This window comes from Oncorhynchus masou, chromosome 11 (assembly GCF_036934945.1).
Source record: "Oncorhynchus masou masou isolate Uvic2021 chromosome 11, UVic_Omas_1.1, whole genome shotgun sequence".
Lineage (NCBI taxonomy): Eukaryota > Metazoa > Chordata > Actinopteri > Salmoniformes > Salmonidae > Oncorhynchus > Oncorhynchus masou.
The window spans coordinates 16,720,013-16,743,180 of record NC_088222.1 but is presented as its reverse complement, the minus strand read 5'-3'; the positions used below and the strand labels follow the sequence as shown (position 1 = coordinate 16,743,180).

At 40.8% G+C, this 23,168-nt stretch overlaps 1 protein-coding gene across 2 annotated transcripts in view; it reads left to right on the top strand.

Moving 5' to 3' along the window:
* The first annotated feature begins 572 nt into the window (after positions 1-572).
* The window catches only part of LOC135548202 (calcium/calmodulin-dependent protein kinase type IV-like), a 32,862-nt gene continuing 10,266 nt past the window's right edge, over positions 573-23,168 (top strand). For both annotated transcript variants that reach the window (XM_064977553.1, XM_064977552.1), the window contains exon 1: positions 573-932. In XM_064977553.1, the coding sequence (XP_064833625.1) occupies positions 811-932 (122 nt within the window). In that variant the 5' untranslated portion in view covers positions 573-810. The remainder of the gene's footprint in view (positions 933-23,168) is intronic.

The following is a 23,168-nucleotide window of genomic DNA, read 5'->3' as shown; positions in this document are numbered from 1 at the left end:
ATTTCAAAACATGTTTTCACTTTGTCATTATGGGGTATTGTGTGTAGATGGGTGAGATGTTTTTATTTGTATTAATCTATTTTATATTCAGGCTGTAACGTGGAACAAGTCTAGGTGTATGAATACTTTCTGAAGGCACTGTACCTACATCTTACTCAGATGTCTTGCATCTTTGACAAATATGAAAGTGTTATAATTGAAAGATACGTGTTATTTACTGAGCAGCAATTGCATTTATGTTATTTGTCAGTATTAATTATCTTAAAAATATCAATTCAAATATTTCCTGTTTATTGTAGGGCTGGAAAATCTGTATTTAATTATCAATTTTTTGGCCCTCAATAGACACATTTTTGTGGAAATAAATACGGTATAATTACATAGTTCAAATGGTATTTATGTGTCATAAAAACCACCACAATGATTATGGTAACACACATTACGTACTTGATTGTTACCTCAGGTAAAGATAACTACAATGTTTTTGGATGTTAACCCGGCGACAGTAAGACCCGGTGGAAACCTCAAACGCAGACTCCTCTCTGTATACTTGCCTTTCCAGTACACTTGCATTACGGTAGCGAAGCGGGCTGGTGGCTGTGAATAATATGCATTTAGGACCAATTTCATTCACTACGTTACCCAGTCCTTCAAATAGTATTGTAACTGATGTTTATATTCTTCCATACGGTTTCGTTTTGGAAGGTTTCAAACTCGCTTTTCTTCACGCCACTGTAACTGAGTCAAGCATTGAATCGCAGCAGGGGAAAAGAGCTGTCAAGATATTTTAATCCGTCTGGCTAGCTGGTGATGCGTAAAGTCACTATACCCTCGTCCAGAGCAGGGGCATCCCCAGCTCCAGACTACTGGATAGATGGATCGAAGAAGGAGACCCTGGCTGACTACTATGAGTTGGAGTCCGAATTGGGACGGTGAGCATATCTCTACGGGTACTGTACTCGGGGTTCTCATGTTTGTCTGCTAGTGTTTTATGGTCTAATCTATAGTCCTAAAAATGTATTGGGCTACTTAGTAAACATGTGATGGAAGGATATAGTAAATGGTATTGCATCTAATGCATTACCTCTATTTTGCTATTTTAAATGGAAATATAATCTACACACGGACTCTCCCTCCCTCTCACACACACACACATACACACCGGAGAAAGAGAGTGCAGTGGGTTACCACAATATCCTGCTTATCCCCTGATGCTTTGGCTAAATGAAACTATTATTCTACAGCAACAATCTAGCAATGCATGTAATTGTCATCTAAAGGATTGACAAATAGTTGTCAAAGTTATTAAAGGTACCGTTGAAGTTGGAAGTTTACATACACCTTAGCCAAATACATTTACACTCAGTTTTTCACAATTTCTTACATTTAATCCTAGTAAAAATTCTGTTTTAGGTCAGTTAGGATCACCATTTTATTTTAAGAATGTGGGTCAGAAGTTTACATACACTCAATTAGTATTTGGTAGCATTGCCTTTAAATTGTTTAACTTTGGTCAAATGTTTCGGGTAGCCTTCCACAAGCTTCCCACAATAAATTCGGTGAATTTTGGCCCATTCCTCCTGACAGCTAGTGTAACTGAGTCAGGTTTGTAGACCTCCTTGCTCACACATGCTTTTTCAGTTCTGCCCAAAAATTGTCTATAGAATTGAAGTCAGGGCCTTGTGATGGCCACTCCAATAACTTGACTTTGTTGTCCTTAAGCCATTTTGCCTCAACTTTGGAAGTATGCTTGGGGTCATTGTCCATTTGGAAGACCCATTTGCGACCAAGCTTAACTTCACTGACTGATGTCTTGAGATGTTGCTTCAATATATCTACATAATTTTCCATCCTCATGATGTCATCTATTTTGTTAAGTGCACCAGTTCCTACTGCAGCAAAGCACCCCTACAACATGATGTTGCCACCCCCGTGCTTCACGGTTGGGATGGTGTTCTTCGGCTTGCAAGCGTCCACCTTTTTCCTCCAAACATAGCGATGGTCATTATGGCCAAACAGTTCTATTTTTGTTTCATCAGACCAGAGGACATTTCTCCAAAAACTGGCTTTTTTTTGTCCCCATAAACTGGCTTTTTTATGGCGGGTTTGGAGTAGTGGCCTTTCAGGATAATGGACTCGTTTTACTGTTATTGTTGATATAGATACTTTTGTACCTGTTTCCTCCAGCATCTTCACAAGGTCCTTTGCTGTTGTTCTTGGAATGATTTGCACTTTTCGCACCAAAGTACATTCATCTCTAGGGGACAGAATGTGTCTCCTTCCTGAGCAGTATGAATGCTGCGTGGTCCCTTGGTGTTTATATTATTCAGGCATTTGGAAATTGCACCCAATGATGAACCAGACTTGTCTGCAATTTATTTCTGTCTTGACTGATTTGTTTTGATTCTCCCATGATATCAAGCAAAGAGACACTGAGTTTGGAATACATCAAATTGACTCAAATTATGTCAATTAGTCTATCAGAAGCTTCTAAAGCCATAACATTATTTTCTGGAATTTTCCAAGCTGTTTAAAGCCACACTTATTTTTATTTTACCAGGCAAGTCAGTTAAGAACACATTCTTATTTTCAATGACAGCCTAGGAACAGTGGGTTGACTGCCTGTTCAGGGGCAGAATGTCAGATTTATACCTTGTCAGCTCGGGGATTTGAACTTGAAACCTTCCGGTTACTAGACTAATTGACACTCTAACCACTAGGCTATCCTGCTGCCCGTTTGTACACCTCTGACCCACTGGAGTTGTGATACAGTGAATTATAAGTTAAATAATCTGACTAAACAATTGCTGGAAAAATTACTTGTGTCATGCACAAAGTAGATGTCCTAACCGACTTGCCAAAACTATAACAAGAAATTTGTGGAGTGGTTGAATAACAAGTTTTAATGACTCCAACCTAAGTGTATGTAAACTTCCGACTTCAACTGTATGTAATGTTTATACAGTGTCTTCAGAAAGTATTCACACCCCTTGACTTTTTCCAGCTGTTATTGTGTTAGTGGGAATTTAAAATGTATTAATTTATTTTAGACATTTGTACAAATTAATTAAAAATGAGAAGAGAGTGAATAAGTATTCAACCCCTTTGTTATGGCAAGCCTAAATCCGTTCAGGAGTAAACATGTGCTAAACAAGTCATATAAGTTGCATGGACTCACGCTGTGTGCAATAATAGTGTTTAAAAATATTTTTTAATGACTACCTCATCTCTGTACACCAAACATACAATGATCTGTAAGGTCCCTTAGTTGAGCAGTGAATTTCAAACACAGATTTAACCACAATGACCAGGGAGGTTTTCCAATGCCTCACAAAGAAGGGCACCTATTGGTAGATGATTTAAAAAAAGCAGACATTGACTATCCCTTTGAACATGGTGAAGTTATTCATTACACTTTGGATGGTGTATCGATACACCCAGTCACTACAAAGACACAGGCATCCTTCCTATCTCCGTTGCCGGAGAGGAAGGAAACTAGTCTGGGATTTCACCATTAAGCCTCTGGTGACAGAGTGAAAAGAATGAAGCCTGTACAGAATAACAATATTCCAAAACTTGCATCCTGTTTGCAATAAGGCACTAAAGTAAAAATATGGCAAAGAAATTAACTTTATGTCCTGATTGCAAATCCAACACATCAGTAAGTACCACTCTTCAAATTTTCAAGCATAGTGGTGGTTGCATCATGTTATGGGTGTTATTGTCATTTGCGAGGACTAGGGTGTTTTTTAGGATAAAAAGAAATGGAAAAGAGCTATGTACAGGCAAAATCCTAGAGGGAAACTTGGTTCTGTCTGCTTTCCAACAGACACTGAGACAATAACCAAATGCACCTTTCAGCAGGATGAGGAAGAGCTCAGTTTGTTGTTTTGGAAAGTTTTGAAAGTTTCTTGAAAAGTTTTTTAGTTGCTAGCTACCTTTTTGAGTTTGGATCCCGCGATGTGCTTGGCATCAGTTTCTTGGACTGCTACTATCTGTCCTGTGATCCTGCCAACCAAGGCCGGGTCTTAGGAGTGTGTTTTGCATAGTAGCTAGCCTAGCCTAGCTGCTAGCTAGCAGCCTCTCAAGCTAGCAGGTTTTCTTCAGGGCTCGTATGCAGCCTGCGAACCGGTTAGCCTTTGTAGCTGGGACCGCGGATTGTCCCGGGCTTGTGGCTGTCTAGACCCCTGCTGTTTGTTGTTGTATGGAACTGTGAAGGGTAACAGAGTAGCCTACATTGCTAACATGACAAAGACCAAAGCCGGTGGGAGTACCGTTGAGGACAGTGTTGTCTGTCTATCACTGGTGAAGGATATTTTAAGCTAACCTGAATAACAGTTTGCAGTTCTCACTGGGTCAGCTCGGTGAGTTTAAACAGGAGGACGACAAGATGACAGCAATCTGCAAGTCATTGAGAGAGGACCTTAGTTCTGTATGTGAATCCATGATAACAATGACAGAGAAATCTGATCATCTCGAGGGACAATCAAGACGAAAAAACATGGTTGTGGATGGAATTGCAGAGTTTCCACATGAGACCTGGATGGAGTCTGAGGATAAAGTGAGGGAAATGATCTCGGAGAAACTGAAGATGGATCACAGGAAGATTGTGATGGAGCGCGCCCTCAGAACTGGAAAACCCACCACCGGCCCAGGTGATAGGCCCAGGGCGACAGTGTTCAAGGACAAGGTAGCTGTTCTGGACAGGAAATAACTTATCCCAGCCTGGAAGGGATGAGAGAGCCAAGCATATGGGTGTTTAGCTTCAAGACCGCAGCACACACACACACCAACTGATTAATGGACTTCTGAATGTATATATTTTTTTCTTGCTATGTTTTCTCTTTTCCATGTTATGTCTATCTCTGATAAGCTACCCAGGAAAGGGTAGCCCATATTAATATATGTAGCCTTAAAAATAAGGTTCACGCAATCAATAACTTACTAACATCAGATAACATGATCAATTTCTGAGACTCACTTCGATAATTCATTTGATCTGACTGGTTGACTTACTGCAAATGGAGAAATTATGTGATTAAACTCAACAAAAATAAGAATAAACTGTATTATGAAGCCAAGATCAATGATTTTTCTGTGCAGTCTTTAACCTGGATTTTCAACCTCTGCCATATTGTGGATTCAGGCTATTTATCTAATAGAACGTAGAGGGTTTTCTTTAATGGAAGCTTCTCTAATGTCAAACATGTAAAGTGTGGTGTACCGCAGGGCAGCTCTCTAGGCCCACTACTCTTTTCTATTTTTACCAATGACCTGCCATTGGCATTAAACAAAGCATGTGTGTCCATGTATGCTACTGATTCAACCATATACACATCAGCAACCACAGCTAATGAAGTCACTGAAACCCTTAACAAAGAGTTGCAGTCTGTTTTGGAATGGGTGGCCAGTAATAAACTAAAACTAAGAGCATTGTATTTGGTACAAATCATTCCCTAAGTTCTAGACCCCATATGAATCTGGTAATGAATGGTGTTGCTGTTGAACAAGTTGAGGAGACTACATTACTTAATGTTATCATAGATTGTAAATTGTCATGGTTGAAACATATAGATTCAATGGTTTTAAAGATAGAGAGAGGTCTGTCCGTAATAAAGATATGCTCTGCTTATTTGACATCACATTCCAGAAAGCAAGTCCTGCAGGCTATAGTTTTTTCTTATCTTGATTATTGTCCAGTTGTGTGGTCGAGTGCTTCAAGGAAAGACCTAGTTAAGCTGCAGCTGGCCCAGAACAGAGCGGCACATCTTGCTCTTCATTGTAATTAGAGGGCTTATATAAATACTATGCATTGCAGTCTCTCTTGGCTAAGAGGTGAGGGGAGACTGACTGCATCACTTCTTTTTATAAAAAAATGAATGTGTTGAAAATCCCAATTTCTTTGCATAGTCAACTTACACACAGCTCTGACACACACACCCACCAGACATGCCACCAGGGGTCTTTTCACAGTCCCCAAATCTAGAACAATTTCAAGAAAGTGTACAGGATTATATAGAGCCATTATTGCATGAAACTCCCTTCCATCTCATGTTGCTCAAATGAACAGCAAACCTGGTTAAAAAAAAACAGATAAAGCAACACCTCACAATGCCTCTCCCATATTTGACCTTGATAGTTTGTGTGTATGCATTGATATGTAGGCTACGTGTGCCTTTTTAAAATTGATGTAGAGCTGTCCTTGAGCTGTTCTTGTCTATACATGTTCTGTATTATGTCATATTTCATGTTTTGTGTGGACCCCAGGAAGAGTAGCTTCTGCATCGCAACAGCTAATGGGGATCCTAATAAAATACCAAATACCAAACCTAGAACACTAGGCCAAATACACACTGGGGTTGCTTACCAAGACGACATTTAATGTTCCTGGGCCTAGTGTCAGCTTTGACTTAAATCAGCTTGGGAAACGATGGAAAGACTTGCCAATGGCTGTCTAGCAATGATCAACAACTGACAGAGCTTGAAGAATCTTTTCAAGAATAATGTGGAAATATTGTACAATCCAGGTGTGTAAAACGCTTTGAGATTTACCCCGAAAGACACCCAGCTGTAATAGCTGCCAAAGGTGATTCTAACACATATTGACTCAGGGGATTGAATACTTATGTAATCAAGATATGTTTTATTTTTCTTAAATGTTTTACAAATGTTATAATTTTCCTTCCACTTTGACATTAGATTATTTTGTCTAGATCGTTGACAAAAAAATGTATTTTTATCCCACTTTGTAATGTAGAAAAAGTCAAGGTGTGTGAATACTTCCTGAAGGCACTGTATATATACTGTCCATTTCCATTTTTATTATACCGATAATTGTTATTTATGACCATGGTCCATTTGGAAAATATTTAACTTCATAGCACTTTGCTGTAGAACTGTCAACACTTTCAAAGCATGAACAATAGATACAAATAATTCCCTCATCACTTTTGCTTGTGAGTCATAGTGGCCAAATTAACATATTGTCTTCATTTGAGATACTCTGTGGATTTCATAAGAGCAATGTGGTTGTCACCTACTACCGAAACAGTCTCTAGACAATGACACTGTGAGACACCAGCAACAGCACATGTTTATGATTTCATAGCAGATTATAACAGATACATTTTGGTGGTCTGGTGACAGCATATATTGAGAGTATGTGGATTGGTGCATGTGATATTTTATTTGCTTTTGTTTACCCCTAACCTTCGGACCGAGGGTGAGATATAGAAACATACAATAGGGCAGGCTGTGTTTCAATGAAGTACATTCAATATTATCATATAGTATCGTAATATGAGGTGTGCTGCTTGAGGTTTAGGACTACAGTCTAAACCAAAAGGTGCATTATTGATCGTTCACTTGCACTTCATAATATGTCTCTGTCTCTGCTGCAGGATCTTTAAGAGCCCCATTACGTATTCATAATGAATTGTATTATACAAGGCAGTCTGATAGCATCTGGACAACAGCTGTGCTTAAGGATCTGCCACTGAGCCCTAATCAGGGATATGGAATAGAGAGGGAGGGAATCTAATGCATAGGATCAGGGGAAATTAGAGCCATCTACAGAAGACCCATATGGAGCTGCTGCTTCCCATGCTGTCGAAATGGGATGAAGCTGTCTGCTGTCTGTTGTGAGCAGAGAGATGGTGCCCTGTGGAGTTAGAATTCATTAAAGTTGGTAATTAATTTATCTGACAGGAAATAGGTGATATAGGGCTATATTTTAACAAACCTAACGCAATGGTACATTTAAGCCCTGGCAGTAGCTCTATAGATTCGGGGAGTGTCAGAAATATTTTTAGCTATTTTCACAATCAGAATTATTTGGGGCAGTTGCTGGCAGCGCGAAAGGGCTGAGCTTTGACGAATTAACAAGTTGTGGGTGTGTTGAGGCTTGGCCCCTCATTGGCCAATCAGAAAGTGCTCCATGGCTAAATATATGGTTCCTTTACGGTCTTTTATGTATTGCCTTGGAATCAACTCCATTTCCAATGTTAGTCCTGTATAGTTTGTTAAACAGCTTACAGAAACAAAATAAAACAATGTAGACTATCTTTGCTAAATATGTTAATTTGAACCATCTGCAGTCCACATTGTTCTAAGTAATTGCATGTCTTCAATAGCATTCACACGGATATAGGGGCTAGCGCTACTGTAAATTACAATATGGATGAGCAAAACTAACAATGATGAGCAAAACGATGAACAAAACAATATGGACATGCCAAACTATGTCAATAAGCAAGATTTCATTCATTATTGATAAGGCCTAAAAAGAGAGCAAATAATTGTATTCAAATTCTTAACAAAAAAACGTATTTTAAATAGGCTGTCTAAATACACTTACAGGTACCATTATTTCTTCCTGTGGGCATATACAATTAAATATGTTTTACAGACATCCAAACTTTTCAGTTGCTGAACAAAGATCCAGTAGAAAGGGAGAATGTCCACTCACCGTTATCCTGCTCCCAAATATGTTTTCTATACAAATTGGAACCATCTTACAGATCGCATTCACACTTCTCTAGAAGTTGCATTGCATACGTGCCACAGACATTCTCACCATAAAACCAGGACAGTGAAAGATTCTCATAAGTTTGGTTTTAATCATATGAAACAAAAAACAAGCTGTTTGTTTTTTCAACAACAATAAATACATGTAAAATGTAATGACAAAATCGTCAGCATAAAACAAAAATACATGCATTGCTGTTGAACCAGCCTTCGGTATAGTAGGCCTAGTGTAAGGGTAGCCTACGGGGGGCTTGGTTTTAAAAAATATGTAAAACTGTTACAGGAAAATAACTTCTAAATACAAGGTTCACCGATATTCACAGAGGTTCTTATCTTTCCTTTCATGGTGGCATGAACACATGAAGGGGGTTTTAAGCACCTCCAACGCATTGTAATGAACACCAGGGGAGACAGAGAGCTGGTTTCAAGCGCAGGGTGCAGCAGGTGTTTAGGACCACAGGGGCAGGCAGAAGGTCATACACAGGGGTCCAAAATGGTAACAGTACAGGCAGGGAAAAGGCTAGTAATGTCGTCCGAGAGATCAGGCAATAGGTAGAGAACAGGAAATCCGATTGGCTAAAGTACAGGCAGGCAAAAACCATCATACATGGGAGGAGTAATTCACAGGAAACCCAGCACTCTGAAAGCAATGTGTCACAAAACAAACAATACCTCACAGTGATGGGGTGCAAAGAACTGAACTAAATAGTGTGTGATAATGACATACAGGTGTGTGAACAGGTGATTAGAATTCAGGTGATTGGGATCTGGAGAGTGAGCTGCGGTCAGTGGATCTACATGATTGAGGGTGTGAGTTGGAAGCAGATGTTACAAGCATTGCTAAAATAATGTAGGCCTGCCTACAATACACAGAGTAGATAAAAATGGAACGTCAGCTCACTGTTTTAATCCTCTCAAACTTGATATTTTAATAATGCTTTGGTGATTAAGATTTATTTCCAAGTGGTCTCAGGAGCCAAACCCTTTATTGACGGTCTTGACTAGCCTACTTGATTACATTGGGCAGGACAACAAGAAAACAGACTTAATTGAGTGTAGGGGAGACTATGCTTGGTTTTTAATCAAATAAAATGGGGAAGAAGCATGAGTGTTTTATGTTTATAAATACGAAATATACAGGCCCCATATCACATATTGTTCCATGTGCATATGGGCAGTGTGCGTCACGGCTGAATAGGCTGTTTCCACTGTCAAAATTCATGCCATAACCAACTATGTTACCGCTAAAACCAGCTTTTGGTTGTTCTTAAATATCCCTACAAGCGCTGCCTGAAAATAAATAAAATCAATCAAATCAAATTTTATTTGTCACATACACATGGTTAGCAGATGTTAATGCGAGTGTGGCGAAATGCTTGTGCTTCCAGTTCCGACAATGCAGTAATAACCAACAAGTAATCTAACTAACAATTCCAAAACTAATATCTTATACACAGTGTAAGGGGATAAAGAATATGTACATAAAGATATGAATGAGTGATGGTGCAGAGCAGCATAGGCAAGATACAGTAGATGGTATCGAGTACAGTATAAACATATGAGATGTGTATGTAAACAAAGTGGCATAGTTAAAGTGGCTAGTGATACATGTATTACATAAGGATGCAGTAGATGATAGAGTACAGTATATACATATACATATATGAGATGAATAATGTAGGGTATGTAAACATTATATTAGGTAGCATTGTTTAAAGTGGCTAGTGATATATTTTACATCCTTTCCCATCAATTCCCATTATTGAAGTGGCTGGAGTTGAGTCAGTGTGTTGGCAGCAGCCACTCAATGTTAGTGGTTGCTGTTTAACAGTCTGATGGCCTTGAGATAGAAGCTGTTTTTCAGTCTCTCGGTCCCAGCTTTGATGCACCTGTACTGACCTCGCCTTCTGGATGATAGCAGGGTGAACAGGCAGTGGCTCGGGTGGGTGTTGTCCTTGATGATCTTTATGGCCTTCCTGTAACATCGGGTGGTGTAGGTGTCCTGGAGGGCAGGTAGTTTGCCCCCGGTGATACGTTGTGCAGACCTCACTACCCTCTGGAGAGCCTTACGGTTGTGGGCGGAGCAGTTGCCGTACCAGGCGGTGATACAGCCCACCAGGATGCTCTCAATTGTGCATCTGTAGAAGTTTGTGAGTGTTTTTGGTGACAAGCCGAATTTCTTCAGCCTCCTGAGGTTGAAGAGGCGCTGCTGCGCCTTCTTCACGATGCTGTCTGTGTGGGTGGACGAATTTAGTTTGTCTGTGATGTGTATGCAGAGGAACTTAAAACTTACTACCCTCTCCACTACTGTTCCATCGATGTGGATAGGGGGGTGTTCCCTCTGCTGTTTCCTGAAGTCCACAATCATCTCCTTAGTTTTGTTGACGTTGAGTGTGAGGTTATTGCCCTCACCTCCTCCCTGTAGGCCGTCTCGTCGTTGTTGGTAATCAAGCCTACCACTGTTGTGTCGTCCGCAAACTTGATGATTGAGTTGGAGGCGTGCGTTGCCGCGCAGTCGTGGGTGAACAGGGAGTACAGGAAAGGGCTCAGAACGCACCCTTGTGGGGCCCCAGTGTTGAGGATCAGCGGGGTGGAGATGTTGTTGCCTACCCTCACCACCTGGGGGCGGCCCGTCAGGAAGTCCAGTACCCAGTTGCACAGGGCGGGGTCGAGACCCAGGGTCTCGAGCTTGATGACGAGCTTGGAGGGTACTATGGTGTTAAATGCCGAGCTGTAGTCGATGAACAGCATTCTCACATAGGTATTCCTCTTGTCCAGATGGGTTAGGGCAGTGTGCAGTGTGGTTGAGATTGCGTCGTCTGTGGGCCTATTTAGGCGGTAAGCAAATTGGAGTGGATCTAGGGTGTCAGGTAGGGTGGAGGTGATATGGTCCTTGACTAGTCTCTCAAAGCACTTCATGATGACGGAAGTGAGTGCTATGGGGCAGTAGTCGTTTAGCTCAGTTACCTTAGCTTTCTTGGGAACAGGAACAATGGTGGCCCTCTTGAAGCATGTGGGAACAGCAGACTGGTATAGGGATTGATTGAATATGTCCGTAAACACACCAGCCAGCTGGTCTGCGCATGCTCTGAGGGCGCGGCTGGGGATGCCGTCTGGGCCTGCAGCCTTGCGAGGGTTAACACGTTTAAATGTTTTACTCACCTCGGCTGCAGTGATGGAGAGACCGCATGTTTCCGTTGCAGGCCGTGTCAGTGGCACTGTACTGTCCTCAAAGCGGGCAAAAAAGTTATTTAGTCTGCCTGGGAGCAAGACATCCTGGTCCGTGACTGAGCTGGATTTCATCTTGTAGTCCGTGATTGACTGTAGACCCTGCCACATACCTCTTGTGTCTGAGCCGTTGAATTGAGATTCTACTTTGTCTCTATACTGACGCTTAGCTTGTTTGATAGCCTTACAGAGGGAATAGCTGCACTGTTAGGGAATGTTTTAATCGTTGCTATGGGAACGCCATCTTCAACGCACATTCTAATGAACTCGCACACCGAATCAGCGTATTCGTCAATGTTGTGGCCTGACGCAATATGAAACATGTCCCAGTCCACGTGATGGAAGCAGTCTTGGAGTGTGGAATCAGCTTGGTCGGACCAGCGTTGGACAGACCTCAGCGTGGGAGCTTCTTGTTTTAGTTTCTGTCTGTAGGCAGGGATCAGCAAAACTTTGGATCATGTTTTTAAGGACACGCCTCATATTTCCACACCCCTGTAAATTGCCAAACCTGGCGTTAGGGCTGGAAAGTGCTGGTGCACCAGTTTTTACATTTTTATTTAACCTTTATTTAACTAGGCAAGTCAGTTAATAACAAATTCTTATTTACAATGACGGCCTACCAAAAGGCAAAAGGCTTCCTGTGTGGACAGAGGCTGGGATTAAAAATAAATATAAATACAAATATAGGACAAAACACACATCACGACAAGAGAGACCTAAGACAACAACATAGCATGGCAGCAACAACACAGCATGGTAGCAACACAAAATGGCAGCAGCACAACATGGTAGTAGCATTAAACAGGATGCAAACATTATTGGGCACAGACAACAGCACACAGGGAAAAAAGGTAGAGACAACAATATATCACGCAAAGCAGCCACAACTGTCAGTAAGAGTGTTCATGATTGAGTCTTTGAATGAAGAGATTGAGATAAAACTGTATAGAGTGTATAGAGTGCAGTGATGTGATGTGTCCTATAAGGAGCATTGGTGGAAAATCTGATGGACGAATGGTAAAGAACATCTAGCCGCTCGAGAGCACCCTTACCTGCCGATCTATAAATTACATCTCCGTAATCTAGCATGGGTAGGATGGTAATCTGAATCAGGGTAAGTTTGGCAGCTGGGGTGAAAGAGGAGCGATTACGATAGAGGAAACCAAGTCTAGATTTAACTTTAGCTTGCAGCTTTGATATGTGTTGAGAGACGGACAGTGTACAGTCTTGCCATACTTCCAAATACTTGTATGAGGTGACTACCTCATGCTCTAAACCATCAGAGGTAGTAATCACACCTGTGGGGAGAGGGGCATTCTTCTTACCAAACCACATGACCTTTGTTTTGGATGTGTTTGATCAGACTAACTATATGCCTGCAAGCTTGACAAGTGACAAAATATCTCTTAGCGCTGGCGAGTTCAATGTTGAACATATACAGTTGAAGTCAGAAGTTTACATACACTTTGGTTGGAGTCATTAAAACTCGATTTTCAACCACTCCACAAATTTCTTGTCGGTTAGGACAAATACTTTGTGCATGACACAAGTCATTTTTCAACAATTGTTTACAGACAGATTATTTAACTTATAATTCATTGTATCACAATTCCAGTGGGTCAGAAGTTTACATACACTAAGTTGACTGTGCCTTTAAACAGCCTGGAACATTCCAGAAAATAATGTCATGGCTTTAGAAGCTTCTGGTAGGCTAATTGACATCATTTGAATCAATTGGAGGTGTACCTGTGGATGTATTTCAAGGCCTACCTTCAAACTCAGGGCCTCTTTGCTTGACATCATGGGAAAATCTAAAAAAAGTTCAGCCAAGACCTCAGAAAAAAATTGTAGACCTCCACAAGTCTGGTTCATCCTTGGGAGCAATTTCCAAACGCCTGAAGATAGCACATTCATCTGTACAAACAATAGTACGCAAGTATAAACACCATGGGACCACGCAGCTATCATACCTGTCACGTTCTGACCTTAGTTCCTTTGTGTAACCTCCATAAAAAAGCCAGACTACGGATTGCAACTGCACATGGGGACAAATACCATAGAGCCCTTATACAGTGCCTTGCGAAAGTATTTGGCCCCCTTGAACTTTACGACCTTTTGCCACATTTCAGGCTTCAAACATAAAGATATAAAACTGTATTTTTTTGTGAAGAATCAACAACAAGTGGGACACAATCATGAAGTGGAACGACATTTATTGGATATTTCAAACTTTTTTAACAAATCAAAAACTGGAAAATTGGGCGTGCAAAATTATTCAGCCCCCTTAAGTTAATACTTTGTAGCGCCACCTTTTGCTGCGATTACAGCTGTAAGTCGCTTGGGGTATGTCTCTATCAGTTTTGCACATCGAGAGACTGAAATTTTTTCCCATTCCTCCTTGCAAAACAGGTCGAGCTCAGTGAGGTTGGAGGGAGAGCATTTGTGAAAGCAGTTTTCAGTTCTTTCCACAGATTCTCGATTGGATTCAGGTCTGGACTTTGACTTGGCCATTCTAACACCTGGATATGTTTATTTTTGAACCATTCCATTGTAGATTTTTCTTTATGTTTTGGATCATTGTCTTGTTGGAAGACAAATCTCCATCCCAGTCTCAGGTCTTTTGCAGACTCCATCAGGTTTTCTTCCAGAATGGTCCTGTATTTGGCTCCATCCATCTTCCCATCAATTTTAACCATCTTCCCTGTCCCTACTGAAGAAAAGCAGGCCCAAGCCATGATGCTGCCACCACCATGTTTGACAGTGGAGATGGTGTGTTCAGGGTAATGAGCTGTGTTGCTTTTACGCCAAACATAACATTTTGCATTGTTGCCAAAAAGTTCAATTTTGGTTTCATCTGACCAGAGCACCTTCTTCCACATGTTTGGTGTGTCTCCCAGGTGGCTTGTAGCAAACTTTAAACAACACTTTTTATGGATATCTTTAAGAAATGGCTTTCTTCTTGCCACTCTTCCATAAAGGCTAGATTTGTGCAATATACGACTGATTGTTGTCCTATGGACAGAGTCTCCCACCTCAGCTGTAGATCTCTGCAGTTCATCCAGAGTGATCATGGGCCTCTTGGCTGCATCTCTGATCAGTCTTCTCCTTGTATGAGTTGAAAGTTTAGAGGGACGGCCAGGTCTTGGTAGATTTGCAGTGGTCTGATACTCCTTCCATTTCAATATTATCGCTTGCACAGTGCTCCTTAAATCTTGGGAAATCGTTTTGTATCCAAATCCGGCTTTAAACTTCTTCACAACAGTATCTCGGACCTGCCTAGTGTGTTCCTTGTTCTTCATGATGCTCTCTGCGCTTTTAACGGACCTCTGAGACTATCACAGTGCAGGTGCATTTATACGGAGGCTTGATTACACACAGGTGGATTGTATTTATCATCATTAGTCATTTAGGTCAACATTGGATCATTCAGAGATCCTCACTGAACTTCTGGAGAGAGTTTGCTGCACTGAAAGTAAAGGGTCTGAATAATTTTGCATGTCGTTCCACTTCATGATTGTGTCCCACTTGTTGTTGATTCTTCACAAAAAAATACAGTTTTATATCTTTATGTTTGAAGCCTGAAATGTGGCAAAAGGTCGCAAAGTTCAAGGGGGCCGAATACTTTCGCAAGGCACTGTACCATCACCAGGGCCAGGTGTTTACTCTGATCAGGAACCATTATGGGCTACCTACCTAGGGCTCAAGTTTTTCCAGGCTCAATTCACGTGGTCTAGAATAACTCCTAGCCCCAGTTATACCATCACACATAGTTAAAGTTTTGGACTTTGAGCATTCTCAATCGGAGTCCAGAGGGAAGCTATTTGGTTCTGTGTCTGAGCAGACAGGCAGTGGCCCCAGCTGAATGCATGAATTTAGCTCGTCTTGCTCCTGAGAGGAGCAGCAGCATCTCTGCTGGGATTACATAATGCTGTGTGAGTAAGGCAGCAATGAGCTGCAAAAGCAAAGATATGCCTTGATTCAGATTACTTGTTTTGTTGGTTTAGAAAAGCTTGAGGGTTTATTTGAGTTTCATTCAATTGGTGTAAGTTCGACAGTTGTAATTACATAGTCATATTGTTGAGTAGCATTAATAATCTACATCTCTTATGGAGGTTTAGGCCCTGTTTGCTGTAATGCACTTTACGACAAATTAATTTTGTAAAAGCTCTACATGAGTTAAATTCCAATAACTATGATTGAAAAGAACCAGTCGTTTTTTAAAATTGAAGTTAATTTGTTATTTTCATTCATGCTGTGTAAAGCCACATGACAGGCAACCATCAGTTGTGTAAAAGATTAATGAGACATTTATTTTAAACAATGGGCATCTGAAACAAGGTTGTCGATATCTTAAATTGTGAGTGACATTTGCAGTCATCATATTCCACTTGTCCGACATTTGTCTCACTTCATAATGGTGATATAAATGGGAGTGGATTCTGCCTGTCACTTGTTAACTGAAGAGGGTGAGGTCAGTGTGGTTTCCAGGGGGATCGTATAATGCCATTCAGATTGCAGATGCTTTATTATTATTATCCTAGTGCGTAGTTAACTAAAGGTTAAATAAAATAAATAAAAATCATCTTGTCTGTGTCATCCCCTTCATAGACAGTTAACTCATCTAATTTGTACCATATTAAGATTTCTGTAGAGAATTACATTAAGATGCCTTAAAATAAAGGAGTATGACAAACATTCACATTTCAAACAATTGAGCCCACTTTTATTTAGTCTCCCTTGGCATACTTGTTGCCTCCCACAATGTACCAATGTCACTGCTTTTGCTTAGGGTCAGGTTTTGTTTTATTCCCTCCTAAATGCAATATTGTCCCACCTAAAGTAGTGTTGCATTTTGAGTTCATGGGATTAGCAATTGGAGTTTGTTGATGGGATTAGCTATATAAACTTGTTTATGTGATTAGCTATATGACTTTGTTTATGGGATTAGCTATTTGAGCTTGTTTATTGGATTTGCTGTATAAATTTGTTTATGGGATTAGCTATATGAGTTTGTCTTGTTCATTGCTACTAAATGTCCTACTTTCAGTGTGATTTACTTTTGCAGATTTCCCCCAATAAACCATTCTGATGTTATCTTGGTACTGTGGATGGATATGGCCATTCCAGAATGATGAATATGATCCATTAGTCGATTACTGGAACTCATCACTGATCTGGGATGGAGATCGCTGGCCATGATGTAGAAGAACAATCTGATAGTTACAGTGGAAGTCGGAAGTTTACATACACTTAGGTTGGAGTCATTAAAACGCGTCTTGTGAACAAACTATAGTTTTGGCAAGTCGGTTAGGACATCTACTTTGTGCATGAAGTAATTTTTCCAACTATTGTTTACAGACAGATTATTTCACGTTTTAGTCACTGTATCACAATTCCAGTGGGTCAGAAGTTTACATACACTAAATTGACTGTGCCTTTAAACTTGGAAAATTCCAGAATGTCATGGCTTTAGAAGCTTCTGATAGGCTAATTGACACCATATGAGTCAATTGGAGGTGTTCCTGTGGATGTATTTCAAGGCCTACCTTCAAATTCAGTGCCTCTTTGCTTGACATCATGGGAAAATCAAAACGAATCATCCAAGAAAAAAATTGTAGACCTCCACAAGTCTGGTTCATCCTTGGGAGCAATTTCTAAACGCCTGAAGATACCACGTTCATCTGTACAAACAATAGCACGCAAGTATAAACACCATGAGACGACGCAGCCGTCATACCGCTCAGGAAAAAGATACATTCTGTCTCCTAGAGATGAACGTACTTTGGTGCGAAAAGTGCAAATCAATCCCAGAACAACAGCAAAGGACCTTGTGAAGATGCTGGAGGAAACGGGTACAAATGGATCCATATCCATAGTAAAACGAGTCCTATATCGACATAACCTGAGCAAGGAAGAAGCCACTGCTCCAAAACCACCATAAAAAAGCCAGACTACAGTTTGCAGCTGCACATGGGGACAAAGATTGTACTTTTTGTAGAAATGTCCTCTGGCCTGATGAAACAAAAATTGGACTGTTTGGCCATAATGACCACCGTTATGTTTGGAGGAAAAAGGGGGAAGCTTGCAAGCCGAAGAACACCATCCCAACCACGAAGCGCGGGGGTGGCAGCATCATGTTGTGTGGGTGATTTGCTGCAGGGGGGACTGGTGCACTTAACAAAATACATGGCATCATGAGGATGGAAAATTATGTAGATATATTTAAGCAGCATCTCAAGACATCAGTCAGGAAGTTAAAGCTTGGTTGCAATAGGGTCTTCCAAATGGACAATGACCCCAAGCATACTTCCAAGGTTGTGGCAAAATGGCTTAAGGACAACAAAGTCAAGGTATTGGAGTGGCTATCACAAAGCCCTCACCTAAATCCAATAGAAAAATTGTGGGCAGAACTGAAAAAGCAAGGAGGCCTAAGAACCTGACTCAGTTACACCAGCTCTGTCAGGAGGAATGGGCCAAAATTCACCCAATTTATTGTGGGAAGCTTGTGGAAGGCTACACAAAATGTTTGACCAAAGTTAAACAATTTAAAGGCAATGCTACCAAATACTAATTGAGTGTATGGTAACTTCTGACCCACTGGGAATGTGATGAAAGAAATAAAAGCTGAAATAAATCATTCTCTCTACTATTATTCTTACATTTCACATTCTTAAAATAAAGTGGTGATCCTAATTGACCTAAGGCAGGGATTTTTACTAGGGATTAAATGTCAGGAATTGTGAAAAACTGAGTTTAAATGTATTTGGCTAAGGTGTATGTTAACTTCCGAATTCAACTGTAAATGATCCCACAATTTAATCCCTTATCAGATAAAAGCATTTCTGAATCTGATGATAGTAGAAGCTAATTTCTCTGTGTGAGTGTGCGTGTTCCTACATAGATGTGTAGATCTCTGTCCAGTTTAGTGGATATGTAGATCTCTGTCCAGTTTAGTGGATATGTAGATCTCTGTTCAGTTTAGTGGATATGTAGATCTCTGTCCAGTTTAGTGGATGTGTAGATCTCTGTCCAGTTTAGTGGATGTGTAGATCTCTGTCCAGTTTAGTGGATATGTAGATCTCTGTTCAGTTTAGTGGATATGTAGATCTCTGTCCAGTTTAGTGGATGTGTAGATCTCTGTCCAGTTTAGTGGATGTGTAGATCTCTGTCCAGTTTAGTGGATGTGTAGATATCTGTTGCCAGTCTCTGTACAGCTGAGCACTAGAACTGACAGCAACAAAAAGCTTCATTCTCAGGGTGTCATCTTTCCAAGCTAAACGAACCAGCATCTTCACTCATCTGCTGTCTGTACAATGACTTCAGGATGAAATAATGCTTTTCTCTGCTAAGGTTCAACACAATGTTAAATAAATCATGAAATAAGGATGACCGAAACAATACAGGAAGAAGTATAATTAGGAGGTGGGTGGATTTATAAAGTGGATTAAGGCATGCATTGATGAAAATGAATGAGTAAATGAATGGAATAAATGGGTTGTTTATTCAAGAACTGACTCAGACATTTAGACATTTTGTCGGACGATAACATAAGGAAAATGAATGATATGATAATACAAGACGTCCCTTTGTTCAGGTCAAATCAGCTTTCAATGTTCTTTTTTTTGGAAGGAGTGTGTACACAGGACTAGACTGCACTAACTGTTGGTAGCTATTACCTCTTCACTTCTTCATTGTGTATTTCAAACTCTTACTCCTTTGCCAATGAAGGGTCTTTTCAACGTTGTGCAGTAAAGTGGTCTCATACAAGCAGGGCAAACACATGAATATAGATCCCTCTGTTCTCTACGACATTAACATTTAATGATTTAACAAAATGAGGCACTGTAGACGTTACAGGGAGGGATCCTAGGAGGGAGGATGGTACGCTAGGATGAGGTCATCTAGTCAGCCTGATAACAATTTGATGATATTCTGCAATTATTGTTTATTTGATTTGCATCATTTGCTCAGATAGGCCTAGCTTATGCCCCTGAGCTCCATTGCACAATGATAGAGTACAGTCCAAGTCTAGCTTTTCTCCTCAGACTCTTGGATGTTTTGCTTGGATTGAAACTGTGATCTGGCTTTCATGCCTGCCTTATGTCTGTTCACATGGACCAGCCGTGATGGTATTCCCCACTGGCCGAGAGAGAGAAGAGAAGGTGTGGAACAATGCCCCATAATGACAAAGCAAAAGCTGGTTTTTCGAAAATGTAACAAATTTCTAAAAAATAATGAAATATCACATTTACATAAGTCTCCAGATCCTACACTCAGTACTTTGTTGAAGCGCCTTTGGCAGCAATAACAGCCTAGAGTATTCTTGTGTATGATGCTACAAGCTTGGCACAACTGTATTTGGGGAGTTTTTTCCATTCTTCTCTGCAGATCCTCTCATGCTTTGTCAGGTTGGATCGGGAGCGTCGCTGCACAGCTATTTTCAGGTCTCTCCAGAGATGTTCGATCGGGTTCAAGTCCAAGCTCTGGCTGGGCCACTCAAGGACATTCAGATACTTGTCCTGAAGACACTCCTGCGTTGTCTTGGCTGTGTGTTTAGGGTCGTTGTCCTGTTGGAAGTTGAACCTTTGCCCCAGTCTGAGGTTCTGAACACTAGAGCAGGTTTTCATTAAAGGGTCTCTCTGTACTTTGCTCCATTCATCTTTTCCTCGATCCTGACTCGTCTCCCAGTCCCTGCCACTAAAAAACATCCCCACAGCATGATTCTGCCACCACCATGCTTCACTGTAGGGATGGTGCCAGGTTTCCTCCAGATGTGACGCTTGCCATTCAATATTGGTTTCATCTGACCAGAGAATCTTGTTTCTCATGGTCTGAGAGTCCTTTAGGTGCCTTTTGGCAAACTCCATGTGGGCTGCCATGTGCCTTTTACTGAGGAGTGACTTTCGTCTGGCCACACTACCATAAAGGCCCGATTGGTGGAGTGCTGCAGAGATGGTTTCTTTCAGTTCAGTCCTTTATTATAGGCTTCTCATTTGGTGTTATCTTAGTATCCCAATGTGTTATTATTTTGAACACGGAGAATCTGGAACCATGTTTTAGATGTGTTAAGTTGTTTACTGTAAAAGGCGGTATTAGGCTTGGTAAGGTTCTTGATGAAGGCTTCTCCATTTAAGAATAATGGAGGCCACTGTGTTCTTGGAGACCTTCAATGCTGAAGAAATGTTTTTGTACCCTTTCCCGGATCTGTTCATCTACACAATCCTGTCTCAGAGCTCTACGTACAATTCCTTCCACCTCATGGCTTAGTTTCTGCTCTGACATGCACTGTCAACTATGGGACCTTATATAGACAGGTGTGTGCCTTTCCAAATCATGTCTAATCAATTGAATTTACCACAGGTGGACTCCAATCAGGTTGTAGAAACATCTCAGGGATGATCAATGGAAACAGGGTGTATCTGAGCTCAGTTTCCATTCTCATAGCAAAGGATCTGAATTTTTATGTAAATAAGGTATTTCAGTTTTTTATTTTTAACACCTTTTTTAAACATTTCCAAAACCCTGTTTTCACTTTGTCATTATGGTGTGTAGATTTTCTTTAATCTATTTTAGAATCAGGCTGTAAAGTAACAAAATGTGGGAGAAGGGCAGAGGTCTGAATACTTTCCGAATGCACTGTATATTGAAATAGAGAGAGAATGTGTGGGAGAGAGGCAGGAGAAGGAGAGAGAGTGAATGTGTGGGAGAGGGAGAGGCAGAGTGGAGGTGTGGGAGAGGGAGAGAGAGTGAATGTGTGGGAGAGGGAGAGGCAGAGTGGAGGTGTGGGAGAGGGAGAGAGAGTGAATGTGTGTGAGAGGGAGAGGCAGAATGGAGGTGTGAGAGAGGGGGAGAGAGTGTTCTGTAGTAAATGCTGAATATTGGGGTCTGGACACCTGAGAGCCCAGATGCTTTCCTCTGAACACAAAAGCTGCCTATCTCTCACTCTCTCGCTTTCTGCCTCTTCCCTCTCCCTGCTAATTGTAAGCTGTGCAACCAAATTAGATGTATTTGCACATTGGAATTTAGCCTACTGTTACGGATACAGTTATCCTGTGTGTGTGTGTATCCTGTGTGTGTGTTTCTTTTCTCTCCTTCTCCCCTCACAGGTGAAAATCATCACTCCCCAATCAGTCAACAATCAATCATCAATCAGAAGACACACCTCCTCCTATTTCCTAACCTATCACAGTTCCTTCTCCATGGTTTAAAAACCCCATCATTTGTATGTTCTAGAGCTCAATCTCTCTGTAAATGCCATGTCTGTAGGTCTCTGTGGTTCACTCTCACTTTGTGTCTTAACCTCTCTTTTGTTTAAGCACCTCATAGCACTTTGTCATCACCTGTGAGTATTGTTTGTGGTTATGGTGTTTGTTTGTTGCTGGTGGGAAAAGGGGGAAACCAAGACAAGTCGCCCATGGGCATACACTACCCATAGGTGAACTTTGTTAAATACGCTAGTTAGAACTGGGCGGACCACCCACTGTATTTTTGGTTTAGTTAGTTAGCTGTTGTTAAAGTAGGCTAGTCTAGCTTAGGGGTGTTTTTGAATACTTATTGTTTCTTTCCTTGGGTCCAGCTCAGCCCCTTTTCCTGCTCCCCCCATTACCGTGTGTTTATAAATAAACCTGAAGTTTGACGGTAGATTTCTGTTGTCGTGGTTATTTCGTTCACACTTTTACTTTGTCACAATAATAATTTGCATGAGTTATGTTACGGGTCTCATTACCATCCCCCCCTAGACTGTCGGGCCAAAAGGGATTCGTAACACCTACCTTTTTATATACATCCATACTGCAGGACAGTGTGTATTCCTCTTGCATTCTTGGACCCATTAAAGGATTCTTCTCTTTTAACTCTCATTATCAACTCCTCTGACACTTTACAGGTTGTACGTGTAAAATATGATATGTGCAAAGTGAAATTATATTCAGAATTAACAGTACTACTTGTACAACTACTATGTTTGAATACATTTAATGTAGATCTTAGTTAGCTTTGTCTTAGGGTAGGATTGTTTATCTAGGATCAGGTCCCCCCTGTTCATATAATCATATTAATTATGATCTAAAAGGCCAAAAAGATCCTAGATCAGCACTCCTACTCTGAGAGGCCCAGGGATTTTCATTTCCCAGAGCTAATGGCTCAGGTGAACGAACTGCTGACCATTTCAACTGAACACATGACAATATTTAAACCTGAAGGAATGTAGGCCTAATCTCCATGTCTGCCTACTACTGTTGTACTGCATAGGTCTATGTGATTGTTGGAATTTGCCTAGTTTATTTTGGACAATTGTACTAACCAGCCATAATGGAAGTACAATTCAAACAACCTAAACGGGTTTTTCGGCTGTCCATAGGAGATCCCTTGGAAAAACTATTTTTGGTTCCAGGTACAACCCTTTTCAGTTCCAC